The sequence below is a fragment of the Haliotis cracherodii genome, unplaced genomic scaffold, assembly GCF_022045235.1.
Source record: "Haliotis cracherodii isolate W230 unplaced genomic scaffold, xgHalCrac1.p SCAF_11, whole genome shotgun sequence".
NCBI lineage: Eukaryota > Metazoa > Mollusca > Gastropoda > Lepetellida > Haliotidae > Haliotis > Haliotis cracherodii.
Genome location: NW_027266266.1, coordinates 10,098,643 through 10,118,751, shown reverse-complemented (window position 1 = coordinate 10,118,751; position 20,109 = coordinate 10,098,643). Strand labels below are relative to the sequence as shown.

Sequence of the window (20,109 nt, the reverse complement as noted above, 5' to 3'; positions counted from 1 at the left end):
CACGTCCAAGTTACATTTGACTACCGTATGTGATGGATGACTGACTTCTACAACATGTCTGTCAGGAAAGACGTCATCAACCAGGTAACACCGTCTATTGGCTGTGGAGAGTTGCAAGGGATATAGTAGGTAACAAGGAAATGCTACATTCTACGCGTCATACGATGTTTCAAATGTGTAGTCAGTCCTATATAAGACCCCATGTTTCGATACTATCTCACATCAGATCTACATCCCCGGTGTCAGACTCATAGCTGGATATTCTGGTAAGATTCATTCCCCTTTACATGTTATGAGTTTAACTTCGCATTATTCCAACATTTAACGACATTGTTTACTAGAATGAACAGTGTTGAACACTCGTTTTATATACAATCGCTATCGCGTATGTGGAGTGTTGCTTTCAACAGCTAAGAAATATAACCTACTTCATCGTGTATTTCACTACGTTTGAACAGGGGCATTCCCTGCGAAAACTAAGTGGAGAAAGATTGTGTTAAATGAAATAACTACCCACGAGGAAAAGTATGGAAACACAAACTATCACGTAGAACTGACCTGTTTCGGTATTCTAAAATTCACACAACACTTACACCTCATGTGTTAAACAGCACTGTAATTCAGAATTGAGTTAAGAAATACAGTATGTAATAAGCATTGGATCAAGAAGGAATGTACACATTGTAATACTTTTGCGACTGATTATTATCATAATGTCATCTTAAACTACTTTCAGAGAGAGGTGTATTCTTTTCCACTCTAATTGATAATCTTGATGTTGAAATGTATGTTAAAATGGAGATGTTGGAAGACCATGATATGTTAGCATTCTTTCATGGTGCAGATAACAATGACACTGATGAAATAACGTGGCATTTCACCATTATAGAATTCTCCAAGTGTTTATATCAAAATAAACATATCCTTAATAACGTGTGGTATTCTTACCAATATTTCTCACTGTTTATAGCCTGTAAATATGCGGGACATTGATCCACTGTTTCTTTTGGCGCCTACGGTATATTAATTCCATAGTTAACAAAGCAATGTGTCTGTGTAATTTAAAAATCGTCGAATATTATCTAGCCGTTGTAAATTCAGTTGTCGGCTCATGTGTATTCACTAGCTCATAACGCTGGAAAATACACAGTCTCAAATTTGTCAAATTTGCCCTTAACAAATAGTACGTTTATCAAACATATATGAACATCATTGATTGAAGCCAATTTATGGTGATGTTTAAGTGAATATGATGTTCTTGCAGAATCTCAACAATGGAATCTGTCTTGTCTCTTGCTCTGCTGTGCGCATGCGCCCTGATATGTTCCGGTGCTGTTTACAACCGTTATCCATCCTCCGGGCAGTACCCGGATGTACAATACAGAGATCAATACTACCCTAACAACTACCCTGGCAACCATTACCCAAACAGATATCCTACTGGTAAGTGAAAAAATATGTATTCTCATTTTACCAACCACCTAAATACTTGTTACAAATAAGGTGGTATTATAAGGCTACATAAACAATAATTCTCGGCCACACTTTTCTCCAAAGTGAGAATATAGGTTGGACATTTTAACTGTTTTTATTAAAACAAAGGTGACCTTAGAGGAGCACTTTATATTTTTCCCTCCAAGAATAGTAGTAAACACAACTGGGATCATGCCGAACTTGGATAATCCTCTATGCGGAAGTTTGATATAATAAATTGTTTCAACTGGTTTCTCAATCATAGGTAATCGTCATGTCATCACTGATTTTCAGTGATTCATACTGATTCATATAATTTTCACCACCAAATGCCTTTTACTCCAAAAGGAATCTGTTTCGGCAGATATTCGACACTGGTTATTCTCTGTCGTTGATGTTTCATATCATAACGTTGTATTGATCTGATTGTATGTGTGCATGACAGCCTTTTGTTCCTTCCAGATGTGTGGGGAGGACACTCTCAGGGACATTATAGAAGTAGGTCCTTAGTATCACATATCATCCTGTATCTGATACAAGTAAATTGATATGATTCTTTCTGTATCATATTCCTATGGGTACATAGCTATGATATTAAGATTTATTATTTCAATATAGCCTGCTTATATTGTTTCTGTAACAATACCCGACTAACATGATGAATGCATTCATTTGACCAGGATACCGACGATCTGTTCCGTCCCATGTCAATGGATACCCGAGTTACAGACAGACCTACCCGTCCAATGACTACCCTACCTATCCATCACACCTACCTTCCTACCCTGAGCACGTGAACACCTACCCCGGACATCAAGACCGTTATCAACAAGGTACCAGTCACATTTGTTTATTTGTTTGTTGTTTAACGCCGCACACAGCAATATTTGGCCGTATGACGGCGACCTGAGAATAATCAAGTCTAGACCAGACTGTTATAGTGATTGACATCATGAGCATTGATCTTCCTAACTGGGATACAATGATATGCATCAACCAATATTGCAAGCCTGATCAGTCGATCCCGTTAGTCGCCTCTTACGACAAACATGGGTTGCCGAAGATCAATTCTAATTTGGATCTTCACGGGTATTAATCATATATAATTTATTATGGTCCTTTGATTGGTGTCATAATACGCTGATATCCCTGTCAACATAATAAGCATCAAGCATCATTGTCCCGCCAGAATACCTCTTTGAGTTATGTCCCTTTCTATTCAGTCATATTCTATTTGATAGCAGTGCGAAATAAGCAATACTAGAAGCAATCGTAATATATCCAATTCCTTTTTATCTAACTCGCACAATAACGCACCTTAATATTTGCAGGTCAGCGATGGAACCAGTGGGGATCCCAGTCCGGCACTCAGAAATATGGCTCTTACCGGGTAGGTTTCTTATTCTCAATGGGATAATGGGTAAATCAGAATATAAAACTTACTCAAATACTACAGAGAACATATCCGACATGGCATCAGATAACAATAGCTCCACTTTTGAATAAGCCTATCCAGGGAGTAGAAGCTGTAGATCTACCGAGAAATATAATTGTCCAGGGAGTTGAAGCTATAGGTTCATCAATGAACACGTTCCATACAATACTTTGGTTAATGTTAGACAACGATGACGACACGAACAAGAAAAACAACAGCATCAAGTCTTTGAAAGGCATTTAGAACTGATACACACAAGGAAGGGAATTTATGGATGTTAACTTCTTTATTATGTGGAACACAACTTTTTGGAGTATATGCTTACTCCTTCATCAGGTGAATGCAAGGCAGAGAGCATATATATGTACATGTAAGAACAACAAAAGTAATAAGATAACAAAAGGTGGAACCTTAACAAGGAGGCCAACATATAACTGGCGCTGAAAGGTGATTAGCAATAGAAAATGGAAGCCAACACTTCACAGTAATTAGCACTGATAGTTATGTCTACTGCTAATTACCTATCAGCGCCAAGTCCACCCATTCTTTCCTTTCATATGAAACAGTCTTGCTGTCATGAAACCTTACGTTCTTTATTTGCAGGGATGAAGAGATAACCGATGCTCCATCCATGACCTCCAGACTTGAAATCCTTATAACATGATCTGCTATGTACAAGTCTTTCAAATAAATACACTTTACATTATAGTGTGTCTTTTGTGATGTTGATTTTAGTTGAGAGCTTCAAGGAAGAACTTTGACCTCCGACTTAACATCATGGTGAAACTGTGAATTGAAATGAAATGGAGTTTAACGTCGTGCCCAAGATTATTGCACTTATAAGCATTATTGTAAGACGTGCTTGTATGGGTGTGTGCGTGCGTGCGTGCGTGCATGCGTATGCGCGCGCGCGCGCGCGCGCGTGTGTGTACTAATCCAGACTAATGCCGGTTTTATAGTCTTGCTCACTGAGACAGATGGTCACCCCACTGAATCAGTAAACAACCTCTGAGCTGAAAAGTCGTCTTTCCACGTCTTTTGGTATGGAGCGGCCGTGCCACCGATCTTGCTCTCTCCAGGCAGACACTCTATCCACCACGCAGGCGGCTTGTGGTGATTCTGTATAGCCAAGGCTTCATAAGTATACACTCGAATATGGATTGTGTTTTGTCACATAAAACATAATGCATGTTTAGATGTTCCGATGATGGACATATTGAGATGACGTTGTTACAACGCTTTTCAATCTTCTTACACAGCGTTCGTTCATGTCATTGTGACAACGTCAATGGTGATGCACATAATAACGTTACATGGACGCAATATAGACGTCATATTATAACGTTCAACATCCCCACAATGTAAAATACAACGTTACCACAACGTGAAATACAACATGACCACAACGTAATTACACTGTTTTCGTAACTTTGTGGCGACGTGAAAATAACGTATGACAACGTCAGCCATAAACGTTGTGACACAATGGGAATCCACGGAATAACATTACTTTGGCGTAATATCATAACATTGTGACAACGTGACATTGGTAGCTGGGCACCTACATCGGCACCCCCTACATCAACGGATGAAACCACTTCACTCTCTCTTATGGACCAACCATTTGGTATTCTAGGGAGGGTAGGGGATTTTGTATGGAGAGTTGGTATTTTCCAGCTGAAAACACAAAAACAGATATTGTTTTTTCCAAATTAAACCATGAGCCTAAATATTCCTTTGAAAAAAAACACCTTGCAACAATGTATTTTTTTAGGCTGATGATTTCTTCATTTTTGCAACAGTCTGAAGCATACTTATTTTGTTGCAACATTTACTGTTACAATTATTTTTGCAAATTCCTAGTCACCACCCATAATACCTGATAAACTTTCCATGGTTTAAACACTGTCAATATCAAATTATATTTACAAAATGTTGTAAGAAGAAAGAAAGATATCTTGAAGTAATCTCCTTCGCAACCTTCCACATGTAACGCCTTCCACAATCCACCTGTAAATGCTATTTCTACATCTTACGCTTTGGACGTCAGTTGGGGAAGCCATTTCCATAATTTACACCTTAAAAATAAGGTCATTCTCACGTGTTACAACTTCAACAAGTCAAATGTAGAAGTCACTCTTTCTTCTTGCTCACTTCCATGTGCCATGGGCAGAGATGGTCCATAGGTACGAGGGTTTGTCTTTGCCATTAATAATATCTCTACTTGGCAACAGATCTGTCTTAGGCTTTGAAGATGTAGCTGCACTTTGAAATAAAGCTTTCCGGGGCGTTGAAGCTGTAAATAATAGCTTCACTTTGGCATAAGCCTATCCAGGGAGTTGAAGCTATAGATCTAGTAAGGAATAAAGCTATCCAGGGAGTTGAAGCTATAGCTCTAGTTAGGAATACAGCTATCCAGGGAGTTGAAGCTATAGGTCCACAGGTATAAGACTGTCATGGGCGTTGCAGCTAAAGCTCCACTAAAGCTCCACTTAAGGCTGAAACTAGAGTCCATTGTATGATTCCAACATATCGTAAGCTTGTGTTTTGCGAATATGTAACACTGCCGAGAAATTAGCCAAGATCAGAAGATGACACAACAATTATGACGCCAGTACTATCTGTTTGTATTATCACTGAATATATGTATATGTTAATGATATGAATAATAATTAGTGAAAACAATCTCACTCATAAAACGATTGGAATAAAAAAAGCACGAGTGAGTTATTTGCATGTACGTTTATAAGACTGAATGTTCCAAAACGTGTTTCAGAAAACCATTACAGAACCAGTTATCTTATGAGTGTGAGCATAATTCAGGTTTATTTAGAATTATATACACGCACGACGAATGTTAAAAAACCTGCTTTACCCTACTACATATTGAACAACAACGAGCTGACGCGGTTTGCAATTCATAGGCTTGGTTTGTTGGACAAAACAAAATTAAACAATGGCTGTTTAAAGCTATCTTTCTTTTTGACAGATACATATATGTATACCCCGCGGCTTTGATGTTTTATTTGACGAAGCTACGTTGATGGAGTTTTTGCTATGTCATACAGATTAGATTAATCAGCATTTATTCGAGCATGATTCACATTGTAACAATTGCAATGAAGGACTACCCGATCAACTTAAAGAGACATAACCATTCTGGAAGTTAAATTAAATGTCATACAGGTTGCACTCGAATGCTATCGGAATTGCTTAAACACTCCACAATTCAAATATCTCCAAAATTAATGAATTTGTTTGATGAAATAATGAAAACTGGAAATGTCCCGATTGACTGGTGCAAGGCAATCAAATGCCTCTTCATGAAAAAGACACTTTATCGTATCCAAACAACAACAAACGAATCTCTCTATTACCAGTGATTGGAAAGGTTATTTCACCAAAATATCAAACCAGAGACTCCAAAATTTATTTATGAAAATAATGTTATTTACGACAATCAAGCTGGATTCAGGAAAGGTTATTCGACGGTGGATAACATGTTAACACTTTATGGCATGATTAGAAAGTACCACTCTTTCGACGAGGTCAAGACGCGTGTTGTCAAAGCAGGCGGAATAAGTATACAGGTTGCACCCTGTGTGTGGTGGCTTACGAATTACGACTGCACAAAGGATTTTCGATATCATGGTTCTGCCCATCCTGACATACGGCTCCGAACTGTAGGGATACGAAATCGTGGATCAAATTGAGAGAGTTCAGACAATAAGTATATAAAAATAATTCTGTATCTGCCTCTGAGCGCTTGTAATGATTCTGTTCAGCCTTTATTATTTCTCACCCATGTAACAAAATGTGTAAAATATTGGGCTAAACTAGCCATCATGAATAATGGCCGACTACCAAAGCAAAGTATCTGATGCTGTATGGATTGGATTGCGTAAACAGAACTTCCTGGGCAACTAAAATAAAACATATGTTATTCCAGTTTGGCTTTGGCTTCGCCTGGATTATGCAAGATGTTGGAAATTTTTATCTTTTTATCTCAGTTGAAACAACGTGTATCCAATTGCAACATCCAACAATGACATTCATAGAAATCATCAAATCCAAAACTAATGACATTTTCAACTTGCAAATCAGTTTTACAGACCAAAGTATAGCTTTCCCAAGTCGACTCTACACTATTGAAACAAGCGCTGTCAAGATGTAGATGTGGCAGTCATCAGCATGTCGCTTGTGTAGATATTGTCTTCGATTAAATATTAGTCTAGTGGAAAATGAATATCATTTTGCACTTGCATGACTTTCTTTTAATGATTGAAGAAATCCATTGATCCTAAATACTTTGTGAATCCATCACTGGAATCCTTTGTTCGCATGGTGTCTTCTAATCATAAACCTACTATTGTACAAGTCACTTTATCAGTAACTGTATTCCTGTAATGTTATGTTCTATGGACCTGAGGTATCTAACTTGAAACAAAGGTGTTACTTCTACTACAGATTAGTTTCACAAATGTCTGGGTGATGAGCTCTGCACTGGATTTGTAGAGTGTATAGAGTTGTAGAGTAATAATCCTATTAATTCTGCTCCCTTCTTTGCGGATCTGTTTCTTTATGCATATGAGTTATAATGTCTTCTGGGATTGGTAAACTCAAAACAAAGGAATTTGCTCGAGAGGTCTAGTTTCAAGTATATCGACGATCTGATGTCGTTCAATAATTGTCAAATATCTCAAACCAATGAAACCTAATCTTTTTCATATTTAATGCATAAATATTCAGAGTGACAAGTACCTATTCACAAGACAATGGGACAAGAGGGATGACTTCAACTTTCCCTTCATGTCGAACAATTCCAGCAGCTTCGGAGCTTTGGTGTCTGCAACTTTGGAGGTACAAAGGAGCATAATCATTCTATAAAGATTTCAAAGGACGATGTAACAACAGACAATGTATTTCTTACGATTATGGCAAGGGTTTTGCCACTTTTATTTACTCTGCAGTCTGTTTGTGCATCACCAATAGTTTGTAATATTTCACAATGATGTTGAAATATCAGATCCAGACAGATTTCTCTTTAAATTATCCCAAGGCAATCAACAGTTGTGGCAAGTGTTAAAAAATGTATGTATGAAGCCTTTGATAATATAATTATGTTGTCCTGGACGTCACAGTGACAGGACGAGCAACGTCATTTCCTCTGTTTTATGACATGGTGGTTATTTATAACACAATGACAGTTGAAAATATATATGTAGATAGACATTTACATATACGTCATGAGTCATATCCATCATTAACTGCGGCCCTGACGACTTTGTCGAAATACAACATTTATGAATGTGAGGTTTACATTAACTCAATAACGAATAAAATGCCTTTTATTCCTCACTTGACATGTTTTAACAGCAGTGCTTTCTATCAATTCGGTTTATATACCTTCAAGAAGTTTTATGGAACTGAACAGCTGTGTTTCATTTGTATCTGTTACCTTTTTCAGTTTCGCATATTCGTAGTGGTAGTAGTAGTAGTCGTATGTGAATTCATAGTCGCAATAGTAGCAGTAATAGCAGAAGTAATAATAATAACAGTAGTAGTAGTCGTCGTCATCGTACTAGCAGAAGAAAGAGCAGTAGCAGTAGTAGTGACTTATATGTTAAAGGTAATATGAATTATAACAATACTGAAATGCAAATTCAAAAGGATGTCATTTGCCATGTGCAACAAAATGATGAATTTGTTTTAAGCACCACATCAAAGTGGTGACATCTCATGTGATGGATGAATAACTCTCCAACATGTCTGTCAGGAAAGACGTCACCAACCAGATAACGCTGTCTATTGGCTGTTGATAGTAGGTAAAAAGGAAATGCTAATTCCACGCGTCAAACGATGTTTCAAATGTGTAGTCAGTCCTATATAAGACCCATGTTTCGTTACTATCTCACATCAGATCTACATCCCCGGTGTCAGACTCATAGCTGCATATTCTGGTAAGATTTATTCCTTTCACTTGTTGTGAGTTTAACTTCGCATAGTTTCAACCATTTAACGATATTGTTTACTAGAATGAACAGTGTTGAACACTTTTGTAATCTACAATCACTCTTTCACAAAGAAGTTAATATACTAAGTGTCGTATTACTACTCAGTAATAGTTTTTGCTCATGGAGAATCAATGTGTTTTCCCTGGCCAAAAATTACTAAGTAATTTATCAATTTCTTATTAAATTGATTCACTTACTATATTTACACATAGACTATATGCACAATTTCTTTTGGCGCCTAGGATATATTAATTTCACAGATAACAAAGCAATATAAAAGCGGATATATGTTATCAAACTGTGGTTTATTGTTTACTCATGTATATTGATAAGTTCATAACGCTGGTTAATACGGTCAAAAATTTATTATCAACAAATCACCTGTTTATGAAACCTATATGTACATCATGGATTAAAACCAATTTATGGTGATTGTCAATCCCATAATTAACAAAGCAATTAACTATAGTTTATTTAGTTGTTCATAACGCTTGCAAATTATACGGAGTCACAAATCTGTCTCATTTGTTATTAACAAATTGCCTGTTAATCAAACCTATATGTATATCATGGATTGAAACCAATTGATTGGATGTTTAAAAAATGAATATGATGCTCTTGCAGAATCTCAACCATGGAATCTGTCTTGTCTCTTGCTATGCTGTGTGCATGCGCCCTGGTATGTTCCGGTGCTGTTTACAACCGTTATCCATCCTCCGGGCAGTACCCGGATGTACAATACAGAGATCAATACTACCCTAACAACTACCCTGGCAACCATTACCCAGACAGATATCCTACTGGTAAGTGAAAACATATTTGACCTCAATTTACCAACCACCTAAATACTTAACACCTAGGAAATGTTTTTTTAACTTAAAGTTACATAATAAAATGTTTCTCGTATTTGTGAGGAATGAGGTAAAGCTTTTTGCATTCAAACAAAAGGGATGATTTTTAACAAAGAATACCAGCAAACATAAATGGTACAAAAAGTTGTTTCCTCAGGAAACATTTCTCGTTGTCCGCCTAAATCTACTTGTCAATTTAGAATGAGCCAAAACAGTGGTGTGGTTTTCCAACAGCTAGAAGCCCTAACCGCACGGTGGTTTCTTGTGTAATGCTGATCACTGTTTGACTTATTGCATTGAACTGTTGGTTTACATATATACAATCCATGAATGCATCCGTGCATGGATGAAATATGGGAGTTGGTAATCATTATAACCATACAGTGAAATCTATTTGATCTTTATTTGCAAACAATAAATAAAACTGAATTTTTTCTTTGTACACCTTAATATTTACTTCTGATGTGTTTGCTCGTCATCTTTGTCTGTCTAAAACCCCAAATGAACAGCAAAACGTCAGTAATATTTTAATGAATGTATTAATTCACAACATAAATTACAACTTTTGATGATTAAAGAACGAAAAAGTGGAATACTTGCCGACCATCGATTTATTGCATCTCTGTGGTGCACAATTAAGTTCAGTCGATCAATGGCAAATGGCAAATACTCCAATGCTGTTAAGCCCAGTCAAGTGACAAACCAGTAACTGACGTACAACGCTCTATGTATCTTATTGTATACATGACAGCCTTTTTCTCCTTCCAGATGTGTGGGGAGGACGCTCTCAGGGACATAACAGAAGTAAGGCTTTATTATCACATATGATCTTGTATCTGAAAAAGATAATTGATATGATTCTTTCTGTATCATAATCCATACTACATAGCTATGATTTACAGATTTATTATTTCAATATCGCCTGCTATTATTTGCCTATAACAATACCCGACAAACATGATAAATGTATTCATTTGACCAGGATACCGACGATCTGTACCGTCCCAAGTCAATGGATACCCGAGTTACAGACAGTCCTACCCGTCCAATGACTATCCCACATATCCCTCACACCTACCTTCCTACCCTGAGCACGTGAACACCTACCCTGGACATCAAGACCATTATCAACAAGGTACCAATCACATTTGTTTGTTCTTTGCTTGACGCCACACTTCCTGCTGTATGACGGTGGCCTGTGAATAATCGAATCTAGATCAGATAATCCAGTGATTGACATCATGAGCATCGATCTTCTTAACTGGGATACGATTACATGCATCAACCAAGTCAGCTAGCCCGACCTCTCGACCCCGTTAGTCGCCTCTTTCGACAACATAGGCTGCTGAAGATAAATAATAATTCCGATTATCTCGGGTATTAATCATATTTAATTCATTTTAAATCCTTTGCTATCAAAATACGCGGATATCGCTATCAACATAATCAGAAAAGCACGAAACATCATTCTCCCTCCCCCCGTACAATACCTCTTGAAGGCATTCCCTTTCTTTCTAATCATATTTATTTGATAGGAGTGCGAAATAAGAAATGCTAGAAGCTATCGTAAATATATCCAATTCTTTCTCTCTCAATCACACAATCATTCACATTAATTTTTGCAGGTCAGCGATGGAACCAGTGGGGATCCCAGTCCGGCACTCAGAAATATGGCTCTTACCGGGTAGGTTACTTATTCTCAATGGGATAATGGGTAAATCAGTTTACTACCGAGAACGTACCAATAGATAATGGTTAAAACAGTTTACCATCGAGAACATACCAATAGATAATGGGTAAATCAGTTTACTAAAGAGAACATACCAATAGATAATGGGTAAATCAGTTTACTACCGAGAACATACCAATAGATAATGGGTAAATCAGTTTACTACCGAGAACATACCAATAGATAATGGGTAAATCAGTTTACTACCGAGGACATACCAATAGATAGTGAGTAAATCAGTTTACTACCGAGAACATACCAATAGATAATGGGTAAATCAGTTAACGGTACAAAACGATGACGACAAGAACAACAACAACATTGAGTATGATATTAGTGATCAACTGACAAGTTGAACCATTCTTTCATTTGATATGAAACAGATTGGATGTTATGAAACCTTACGTTCTCTTTTCGCAGGGATGAAGAGATAACCGATGCTGCATCCATGACCTGAATGACATCCAGACTTGAAATCCTGACTACTTGATTTGCAATGTACAAGTCTTTCAAATAAATAAACTTTACATTATAGTTTATCTTTTGTTATGCTGATTTTAAAAAATCCCTTAGGAATAACATTTATCACACTATATTGTCAACAGAATTATTAGTCCATGAGAAATATCATTATGAACTGTGAAGCCTATTCGTGTTACAACGGAACCACTGCGTGGCTGGATGGTCAGTTGGACATATGACAGAAGTACACACAGGTTCACAGAAACTTCTCAGGAGCGTACCTATGCTTCAAGGAAGAACTATGATCTCCGAAAAAGCCATCTTTTCGCGTCCTTTGGTATGACGCGGTCGACCAACCGACATTCCTCTCTCCAGGCAGACACTCTATCCACTAGGCCACTGTTGCGGATTGTGGTGATTCTGTAGGGCCATGTCTTCATAAGTGCACACTCGAATATGAATTTTGTTTTGTAACGCAAACATAAAGCCAGTAGTATTTAAAGATGTCATGTACTCTGTTGAGAGAACGGCAATGAAGATTGGACTTAATATGGACGTCATATTATAACGTTGCCACAACGTACAACATAACATTCCTACAACTTAGGAACCAACCATTTGGTATTCTAGGGAGGGGAGGGGATTGCGTATGGAACTGTACGTTGAGTTTTTCAGCTACAGACGCAAAACTCTGATGAAAGCTATTAGCCTAAAACTTCTTTAAACAATTGTGGCTGACAATTTCTCCCTTTTTTCAACAGTCTGAAGCAAAGTGATTTTCTTTCCAACATTTTCTGGGACAATTTACTTTCCAGCCACCCACCCATCCAGGCACCGAATGAACTTTCCTTGGTTTAAACACTATCTTATGAGGTTCGTCCTTCATTTTCCATCTTCCACGAGTCAACTGTAGAAGTCAGTCACACATGTAACGGCTTCCACAATCCACCTGTAAAGGTTATGTCAACATCTTACACTTTGAACGTGTCAATTGTTGAAGTTATATCAATTGGGGAAGTCATTTCCATAATTTACATTTTACACCTTCAACAAGTCAAAGGGGCACGGGTGGCCCAGCTGTCTAAGGCGCCGCGATTCGCTGTGCAGAGTTGCGTCCCTTGGGCACGCCAGAAACCTATGATTGTAGGTTCGAATCCCGGTTAACCCCTATTATGTTTCTAGATTTGTCAGTACCATACCCGTGCTCGTGGGTTTCACCGAAGTTTTCATGTTTCGACTTATCGATAGCTAGGTTCGTTTACAGTTGTGTGTGAAACCTAACGTGTTCAGCTGACTGGGCACGTCCCTCGGTATTACATTTGTTTGTCTCATTGCAAATATTTACATTATGTATCGAGGCATGCCTACGATTGTGTGAGTATGTGCGTCCATCGTCACAGGAAGACTGTGTGTTTATACATGTGACTAAGTACACACTCACATACGTATGTATAATACGCATGTATGCGTGTCTATAGGCCAGCAGCCCATACACTAGATGTCATGACAATACCTCGTCCACGTGTGACAGGTCATCGTGACCTCTTCCTCCGCGTGGGCGTCACGGGGAAATGGACAGTAACAGGGCAATTGATGTCACACACTTCTACCTTTGCAACAATACATATCAATCATACAGGTAATCTTCCTCACATAACACCTGACAAACCTGTTCTTAAAAACACTGTGTTGAATGGGCAATTGACTTGCAGCTCAAGTAACAGAAATCATTAGCCCTTAGGCTACACAGTTTGCCTTGAAATTTGTTCATTATTTAGGCTGAATCAGCCATAAATGTGTTTTAAATAACTCACATCACAGAACGCGTCGTCTTAGGGGTGAAAATTCAATGCAGGTTTATTTAAATTTATATACATATAAGCGACACGACGAATGTAAAAAAACCCAGCTTTACCCTACTACATGTTGAACAATCTTACAGTATACAATTTACAGGCTTGGTTTATTGGACAAAACAAAATGAAACATCGTCCCTTTAAAGTGTTTTTTTGTGTGACAGATAGGGAATATGTATACCCCGATGCTTTGACGTTTATTGCCGTATCTGGATGGAGTAACTGCTGTGTCATACAGATTAGTTTCACTGATATCTAGGTGCCGAGCTCGGCACTGGTTTTGTAGTTTTTAATAATCCTATAAATTGTGCTTCCTTCTTTGTTGATCCCTTTCTTTATGCATACGAGTCAGAATGTCTTCTCGGATTGGAGAAATCAAAACGAGGGGATTTGCCGAAGAAGTTTAGCATACGCTTTAGGTATATGGACGATCTGATAGCATTCAATAATTGTCAAATATATAATTCCCTACGTCTAATTTACCCACGCCAGTTAGAAATAGAAGAAACCAATGAAACAGCCTGATCGGTTTCATATTAAGATCTAATGCATAAAGATTCAAAGTAACAAGATTCGCAATCTGTTCACTAGACTGTGGGACATGAGGGATGACTTCAAATTTCCAATGGTCTTTTTTCCCTTTATGGCTAACAATTCCAGCAGCTCCAGAGCTTTTGTGTCTGCAACTTTGGAGGTACAATATAGCACAATCATTTTATGAACAATGAAACAATGGACAATGAATTTCTTACGATGATGGAAAGGGTTTTGTTTCTTTTATTTACTCTGTAATCAGTTGCAATAAGCCAAAAGTATGCAATATTTCACATTGACATGTGTTGAATTATCAGATCGAGCCAACATTCTCTTCAAATATATCCCAAGCAAATCAAGAGTTGTGGCAAGTGTTGATAAATGTATGTATGGATCCTTTTATACATAAATGATGCTGTCCTTGACGTCACAGTGACAGGGCGAGCAACACCATCTCCCCTTGTTTGGTGATATGGTGGTTATGGATGACACAATGACAGTTGAAAGTATATATGTTGATAGACATTTACACAGAGAGAGTTTATTGCAGTTAAGGGGCCACCGGCCCATTATACAATACATATTTCATTGATAGACATTTACATATACATTTACATGTACGTCATAAGTTTTATGACCGCCTCCGTTTTCTAGTGGTAGAGCGTCCGCCCGGACAGCGGAAGGTCCGGGGTTCGATCCCCGGCAGCGTCAAACCAAAAGACGTTAAAATATGGTACTTGTTGTTACCCTGTCTGGCGCTCGGCATTAAGGGGCTAAAACAAGGACTGGTCGGCTCGGAGTCAGTATACTGTGTCTGAGTGGGGTACTTATGTTAAACTGCGGCATGCTACCTCAGTGAGCTAGCACTATAAATCGGCATCAGTCAGGACTTGTAAAGCAGCCACACAAACACACACACGTACATGCACGTCGCTATATAAGTGCAATAATCTTGGACGGGACGTTAAACCCCATTTCACCTCACGTCATAAGTTATAGCCATCATTTACTGTGGCCTGTGATGATTTCGTTGAAAATATCACATTTATGAATGTAAGATTTACATTAACTCAATAAAGAATATAATACATTTCCTTCCTCACTTGCACCTGTTTTAACAACAGTGCTTTCTATCAATTCAGTTTATTTGTCTTCAAGACGATTTATGGAACTGAGCAGCAGTGTTTCTTTTGTATCTGTTTCCTTTTTCAGTTTCGCAGATTCGTAGTGGTGGTAGTAGAAGTAGTCGTCTCGTGTTCGTTTATTCGTACATAGTAGAAGCTGTAGTAGCGGTAGCCGCCATCGTCGTATTCGTAGAAGTAGCACCAGTGGCATCAGTAGTAGTAGTGGAAGTAGTAGCTGTAGTGAAAGCTGTTGTAGTGGTAGCAGTAGTTGTAGTGGTGGTGGTAGTAATAGAAGCAAAGAAGAAGTAGTAGTAGCAGTAGTAGTAGTAGAGGGAGAGAGGGAGGGAGAGAGAAGGAGAGGAGGAGAGGGAGAGGAGAGAGAGGAGAGGAGGAGAAAGAGATGGGAGAGAAAGGAGAGAGGGAAGAGAGTGAGAGAGAGGAGATAGAGAGAGGAGAGGAGGAGCAAGAGAGGGGAGAGAGAGGAGAGAGAGAGATAGCACCAGTTACAAATTGTTGAAATTAACACTCATAGTAGCAGATGCAAACAACAAAATAGTAACAATAGGAGATAAGCCTGAAAAGTGCCTCATAGTAATAGTAGAAGGAATAATAAATGTCAGTTCACGGAACACCCAAATGTAACTTCCCACAAACCGCGGACATAATAGTGAAGTCACTTAGCTTGAAAGGAATCACCACATGAAATAAAAAAGTGATCTTGATTTTTGATTTACTGTTAAATGAATTGTATACCTGTAAACATAGTGACCTATATATTAACGATAATATGAACTATAACAAAATTGAAATGCGAATTCAAAATTATGAATTTGTTTTAAACACCACTTTAAAGTGACATTTGACAACCTAATGTGATGGATGACTGACGTCTACAACTGTCGACATATGTCTGTCAGGAAAGACGTCCCCAACCAGATAACGCTGTCTATTGGCTGTTGATAGGAGCAAGGGATATAGTAGGTAACAAGGAAATGCGACATTCTACGCGTCAAACGATGTTTCAAATGTGTAGTCAGTCCTATATAAGACCCATGTTTCGTTACTATCTCACATCAGATCTACATCCCCGGTATCAGACTCATAGCTGGATATTCTGGTAAGATTCATTCCTTTTCACATGTTGTGAGTGAAACTTCGCTTTGTTTCAACATTTACAAGAATGAACAATGTTGAACCCTTTTGTAATCAACAATCGCTCCTTCACTGCTAATTTCAAAATTCTAAGTAATTTATCAATTTCTTATTAAATTGATTCACTTACTATATCTACATATATACTGTTTCTTTTGGCGCCTAGGATATATCAATCCCATAATTAACAAAGCAATGTGCCTAGGTAAATATTAAAGCCGTTACCTGTTACCAAACTGTAGTATATTCAGTTGTTCATAACGCTTGCAAATTATACGGAGTCACAAATCTGTCTCATTTGTTATTAACAAATAGCATGTTTATCAAATCTATATGTATATCATGGATTGAAACCAATTGATTGGATGTTTAAAAAATGAATATGATGTTCTTGCAGAATCTCAACAATGGAATCTGTCTTGTCTCTTGCTCTGCTGTGCGCATGCGCCCTGGTATGTTCCGGTGCTGTTTATAACCGTTATCCATCCTCCGGGCAGTACCCGGATGTACAATACAGAGATCAATACTACCCTAACAACTACCCTGGCAACCATTACCCAGACAGATATCCTACTGGTAAGTGAAAACATATTTAACCTCAGTTTACCTACCACCTAAATACTTGTTACACAGAAGCTGAAATGTTTTTATTAAAAACAAAAGTGACCTTAGAGGAGCATTTTATATTTTTCACACCAAGAACACAACTAAACACAACTGGGCTCCCACTGGACTCGGATTCTCCCTTGTACGGATGTTTGATAAAATAAATCAAGACGATTTTTCTGTCCTCATTTCTGGGGAATCGTCATCACTGAATTTCACTGATTCATAATGATTTATATAATTTTCCCCACCAAATGCATTTTACACCCAATGGCATCTGTTTCGGCAGAAAGTCGACATCGGTTGTTCCCTTACGTTGATGTTTCATATCATAACGTTGTAGGTATCTTATTGTATACATGCCCGCCTTTTGTTCCTTCCAGATGTGTGGGGAGGACGCTCTCAGGGACATTATAGAAGTAAGTCCTTAGTATCACATATCATCCTGTATCTCATACAAGTAAATTGATATCATTCTTTCACACTTCTGTATGTACAGCTTATGTAAATTTATTATTTCAATATATCCTTCTATTTTGTTCCTACAACAATACCCGACTAACATGATAATTGCATTCATTTGACAAGGATACCGTCGATCTGTGCCGTCCCATGTCAATGGGTACCCGAGTTACAGACAGACCTACCCGTCCAATGACTACCCTACCTATCCATCCCACCTACCTTCCTACCCTGAGCACGTGAACACCTACCCCGGACATCAAGACCATTATCAACAAGGTACCCAAGTATATTAAATATATGATAACTCCAGTGGTGAGGGTAGTATTGCTGCCAGAATAGATTGACACCTCTACCACCATGATCAGAAATTATAGCACCATACATACGTGTCACGACACGATACCTCTTTAAGACATTCCCTTTCTTTCCAATCATATTTATTTGATAGGAGTGCGAAATAAGCAATGCTAGAAGCTATCGTAAATATATCCAATTCTTTCTCTCTCAATCACACAATAATGCATCTTAATATTTGCAGGTCAGCGATGGAACCAGTGGGGATCCCAGTCCGGCACTCAGAAATATGGTTCTTACCGGGTAGGTTACTTATTCTCAATGGGATAATGGGTAAATCAGTTTACTGCCGAGAACATACCAATAGATAATGGGTAAATCAGTTTACTACCGAGAACATACCAATAGATAATGGGTAAATCAGTTTACTGCCGAGAACATACCAATAGAATTTAATGGAATCCGCCAGGACATAACATTGTATAGCTCCTCTTTTGAATAAGCCTGTCCAGGGAGGGGAAGCTGTAGATCTACATAGATATAAAATTGTCCAAGGAGTTGAAGCTATAGCTACATAAATGAACACGTTCCATACGGAAATTTGGTTAACGGTACAAAACGATGACGACAAGAACAACAACATCATTGAGTATAATATTAGTGATCAACTGACAAGTTGAACCATTCTTTCATTTGATATGAAACAGTTTGGCTGTTATGAAACCTTACGTTCTCTTTTCGCAGGGATGAAGAGATAACCGATGCTGCATCCATGACCTGAATGACATCCAGACTTGAAATCCTGACTACTTGATCTGCAATGTACAAGTCTTTCAAATAAATAAACTTTACATTATAGTTTATCTTTTGTTATGTTGATTTTAGTTAATCCCTTAGGTATAACATTTATCACAATATATTGTCAACAGAATTATTAGTCCATGCGAAATATCATTATGAACTGTGAAGCCTATTCGTGTTACATCGGAACCACTGTGTGGCTGGATGGTCAGTTGGACGTATGACAGAAGTACACACAGGTTCACAGAAACTTCTCAGGAGCGTGCCTATGCTTCAAGGAAGAACTATAACCTCAAAAAAGTCATCTTTTCGCGGTCGACAAACCAACATTCCTCTCTCCAGGCAGACACTCTATCCACTAGGCCACTGAGGCGGATTGTGGTGATTCTGTAGGGCCATGTCTTCATCAGTGCACACTTGAATATGAATTTTGTTTTGTAACGCAAACCTAAGGCCAGTAGTATTTTAAGATGTCATGTACTCTGTTGAGAGAACGGCAATGAAGATTGGACTTAATATGGACGTCATATTATAACGTTGCCACAACGTACAACATAACATTCCTACAACTTAAAATACAACGTAAAATATAACATTAACATAACATAACGCAAAGTAACGACAATATTCTTGTAAATATGACGTGAAAATAACGTATCACAACAGAAAGTTGTGACAACATAAATGGGAGTCCATGGAATAACATTGCGTGGACGCAATATCTTAATACTGTGACAACGTAAACATGACATTGCCATACCGTTGTGACAATGTGACATTTTTAACCATTAAAGGATTAAATCACTTCACTGCCTCTCAGGGGCCAACCATTTGGTATTCTAGGGAGGGGAGGGGAGGGGATTGTTTATGGAATTGTACTTTGAAGTTTCTAGCTACAGACGCAAAAATCTGATTAAAGCTATTAGCCTAAAATCTCTTGAAACAATCTTGCAACAACGTATTTTTTGTGGCTGACAATTTCTCCCTTTTTTCAACAGTCTGAAGCAAAGTGATTTTCTTTCCAACATTTTCTGGGACAATTTACTTTCCCAGCCACCCACCCATCCAGGCACCGAATGAACTTTCCTTGGTTTAAACACTATCAATATTGAATCTATATTCTACAAAATATTTCAAGAAGAAAGAAAGAAAGAGAAGTCATCTCCATCGAAACTGACGCCCCTTTTCATATCAAACTCAGATGTCAATCATGCATCTTCCACAAGTTAACTTATAAAGTTAGTGATTCATTTTCCATCTTCCACAAGTCAACTGTAGAAGTCAGTCACACATGTAACGCCTTCCAAAATCCA

General features: G+C 38.0%; 3 protein-coding genes across 3 annotated transcripts; all 3 read left to right on the top strand.

Moving 5' to 3' along the window:
* Positions 1-1,274: 1,274 nt before the first annotated feature.
* Positions 1,275-3,700, top strand: LOC139454821 (uncharacterized). The gene is made up of 5 exons (XM_071236444.1): positions 1,275-1,443; positions 1,936-1,971; positions 2,154-2,306; positions 2,805-2,863; positions 3,644-3,700. The coding sequence occupies exons 1-5, from the start codon at positions 1,275-1,277 to the stop codon at positions 3,698-3,700; spliced, it is 474 nt and encodes a 157-aa protein (XP_071092545.1).
* A 5,856-nt stretch (positions 3,701-9,556) lies between these two features.
* On the top strand, positions 9,557-11,983 carry LOC139455374 (uncharacterized). The gene is made up of 5 exons (XM_071236930.1): positions 9,557-9,725; positions 10,542-10,577; positions 10,756-10,908; positions 11,399-11,457; positions 11,923-11,983. The coding sequence occupies exons 1-5, from the start codon at positions 9,557-9,559 to the stop codon at positions 11,926-11,928; spliced, it is 423 nt and encodes a 140-aa protein (XP_071093031.1). The 3' UTR covers positions 11,929-11,983.
* A 5,054-nt stretch (positions 11,984-17,037) lies between these two features.
* On the top strand, positions 17,038-18,745 carry LOC139454820 (uncharacterized). The gene is made up of 5 exons (XM_071236443.1): positions 17,038-17,206; positions 17,620-17,655; positions 17,825-17,977; positions 18,240-18,298; positions 18,740-18,745. The coding sequence occupies exons 1-5, from the start codon at positions 17,038-17,040 to the stop codon at positions 18,743-18,745; spliced, it is 423 nt and encodes a 140-aa protein (XP_071092544.1).
* Positions 18,746-20,109: the final 1,364 nt, after the last annotated feature.

Bases quoted from the DNA above. Each gene is read 5' to 3' on its own strand.
- LOC139454821 (XM_071236444.1), top strand. From the start codon at position 1,275: ATGGAATCTGTCTTGTCTCTTGCTCTGCTGTGCGCATGCGCCCTGATA. The intron at 1,972-2,153 runs GTAGGTCCTTAG...TCATTTGACCAG, and splicing joins CTCTCAGGGACATTATAGAA to GATACCGACGATCTGTTCCG. The intron at 2,864-3,643 runs GTAGGTTTCTTA...TGTTGATTTTAG, and splicing joins AGAAATATGGCTCTTACCGG to TTGAGAGCTTCAAGGAAGAA.
- LOC139455374 (XM_071236930.1), top strand. From the start codon at position 9,557: ATGGAATCTGTCTTGTCTCTTGCTATGCTGTGTGCATGCGCCCTGGTA. The intron at 9,726-10,541 runs GTAAGTGAAAAC...TTCTCCTTCCAG, and splicing joins CCCAGACAGATATCCTACTG to ATGTGTGGGGAGGACGCTCT. The intron at 10,909-11,398 runs GTACCAATCACA...TAATTTTTGCAG, and splicing joins TCAAGACCATTATCAACAAG to GTCAGCGATGGAACCAGTGG.
- LOC139454820 (XM_071236443.1), top strand. From the start codon at position 17,038: ATGGAATCTGTCTTGTCTCTTGCTCTGCTGTGCGCATGCGCCCTGGTA. The intron at 17,207-17,619 runs GTAAGTGAAAAC...TGTTCCTTCCAG, and splicing joins CCCAGACAGATATCCTACTG to ATGTGTGGGGAGGACGCTCT. The intron at 17,978-18,239 runs GTACCCAAGTAT...TAATATTTGCAG, and splicing joins TCAAGACCATTATCAACAAG to GTCAGCGATGGAACCAGTGG.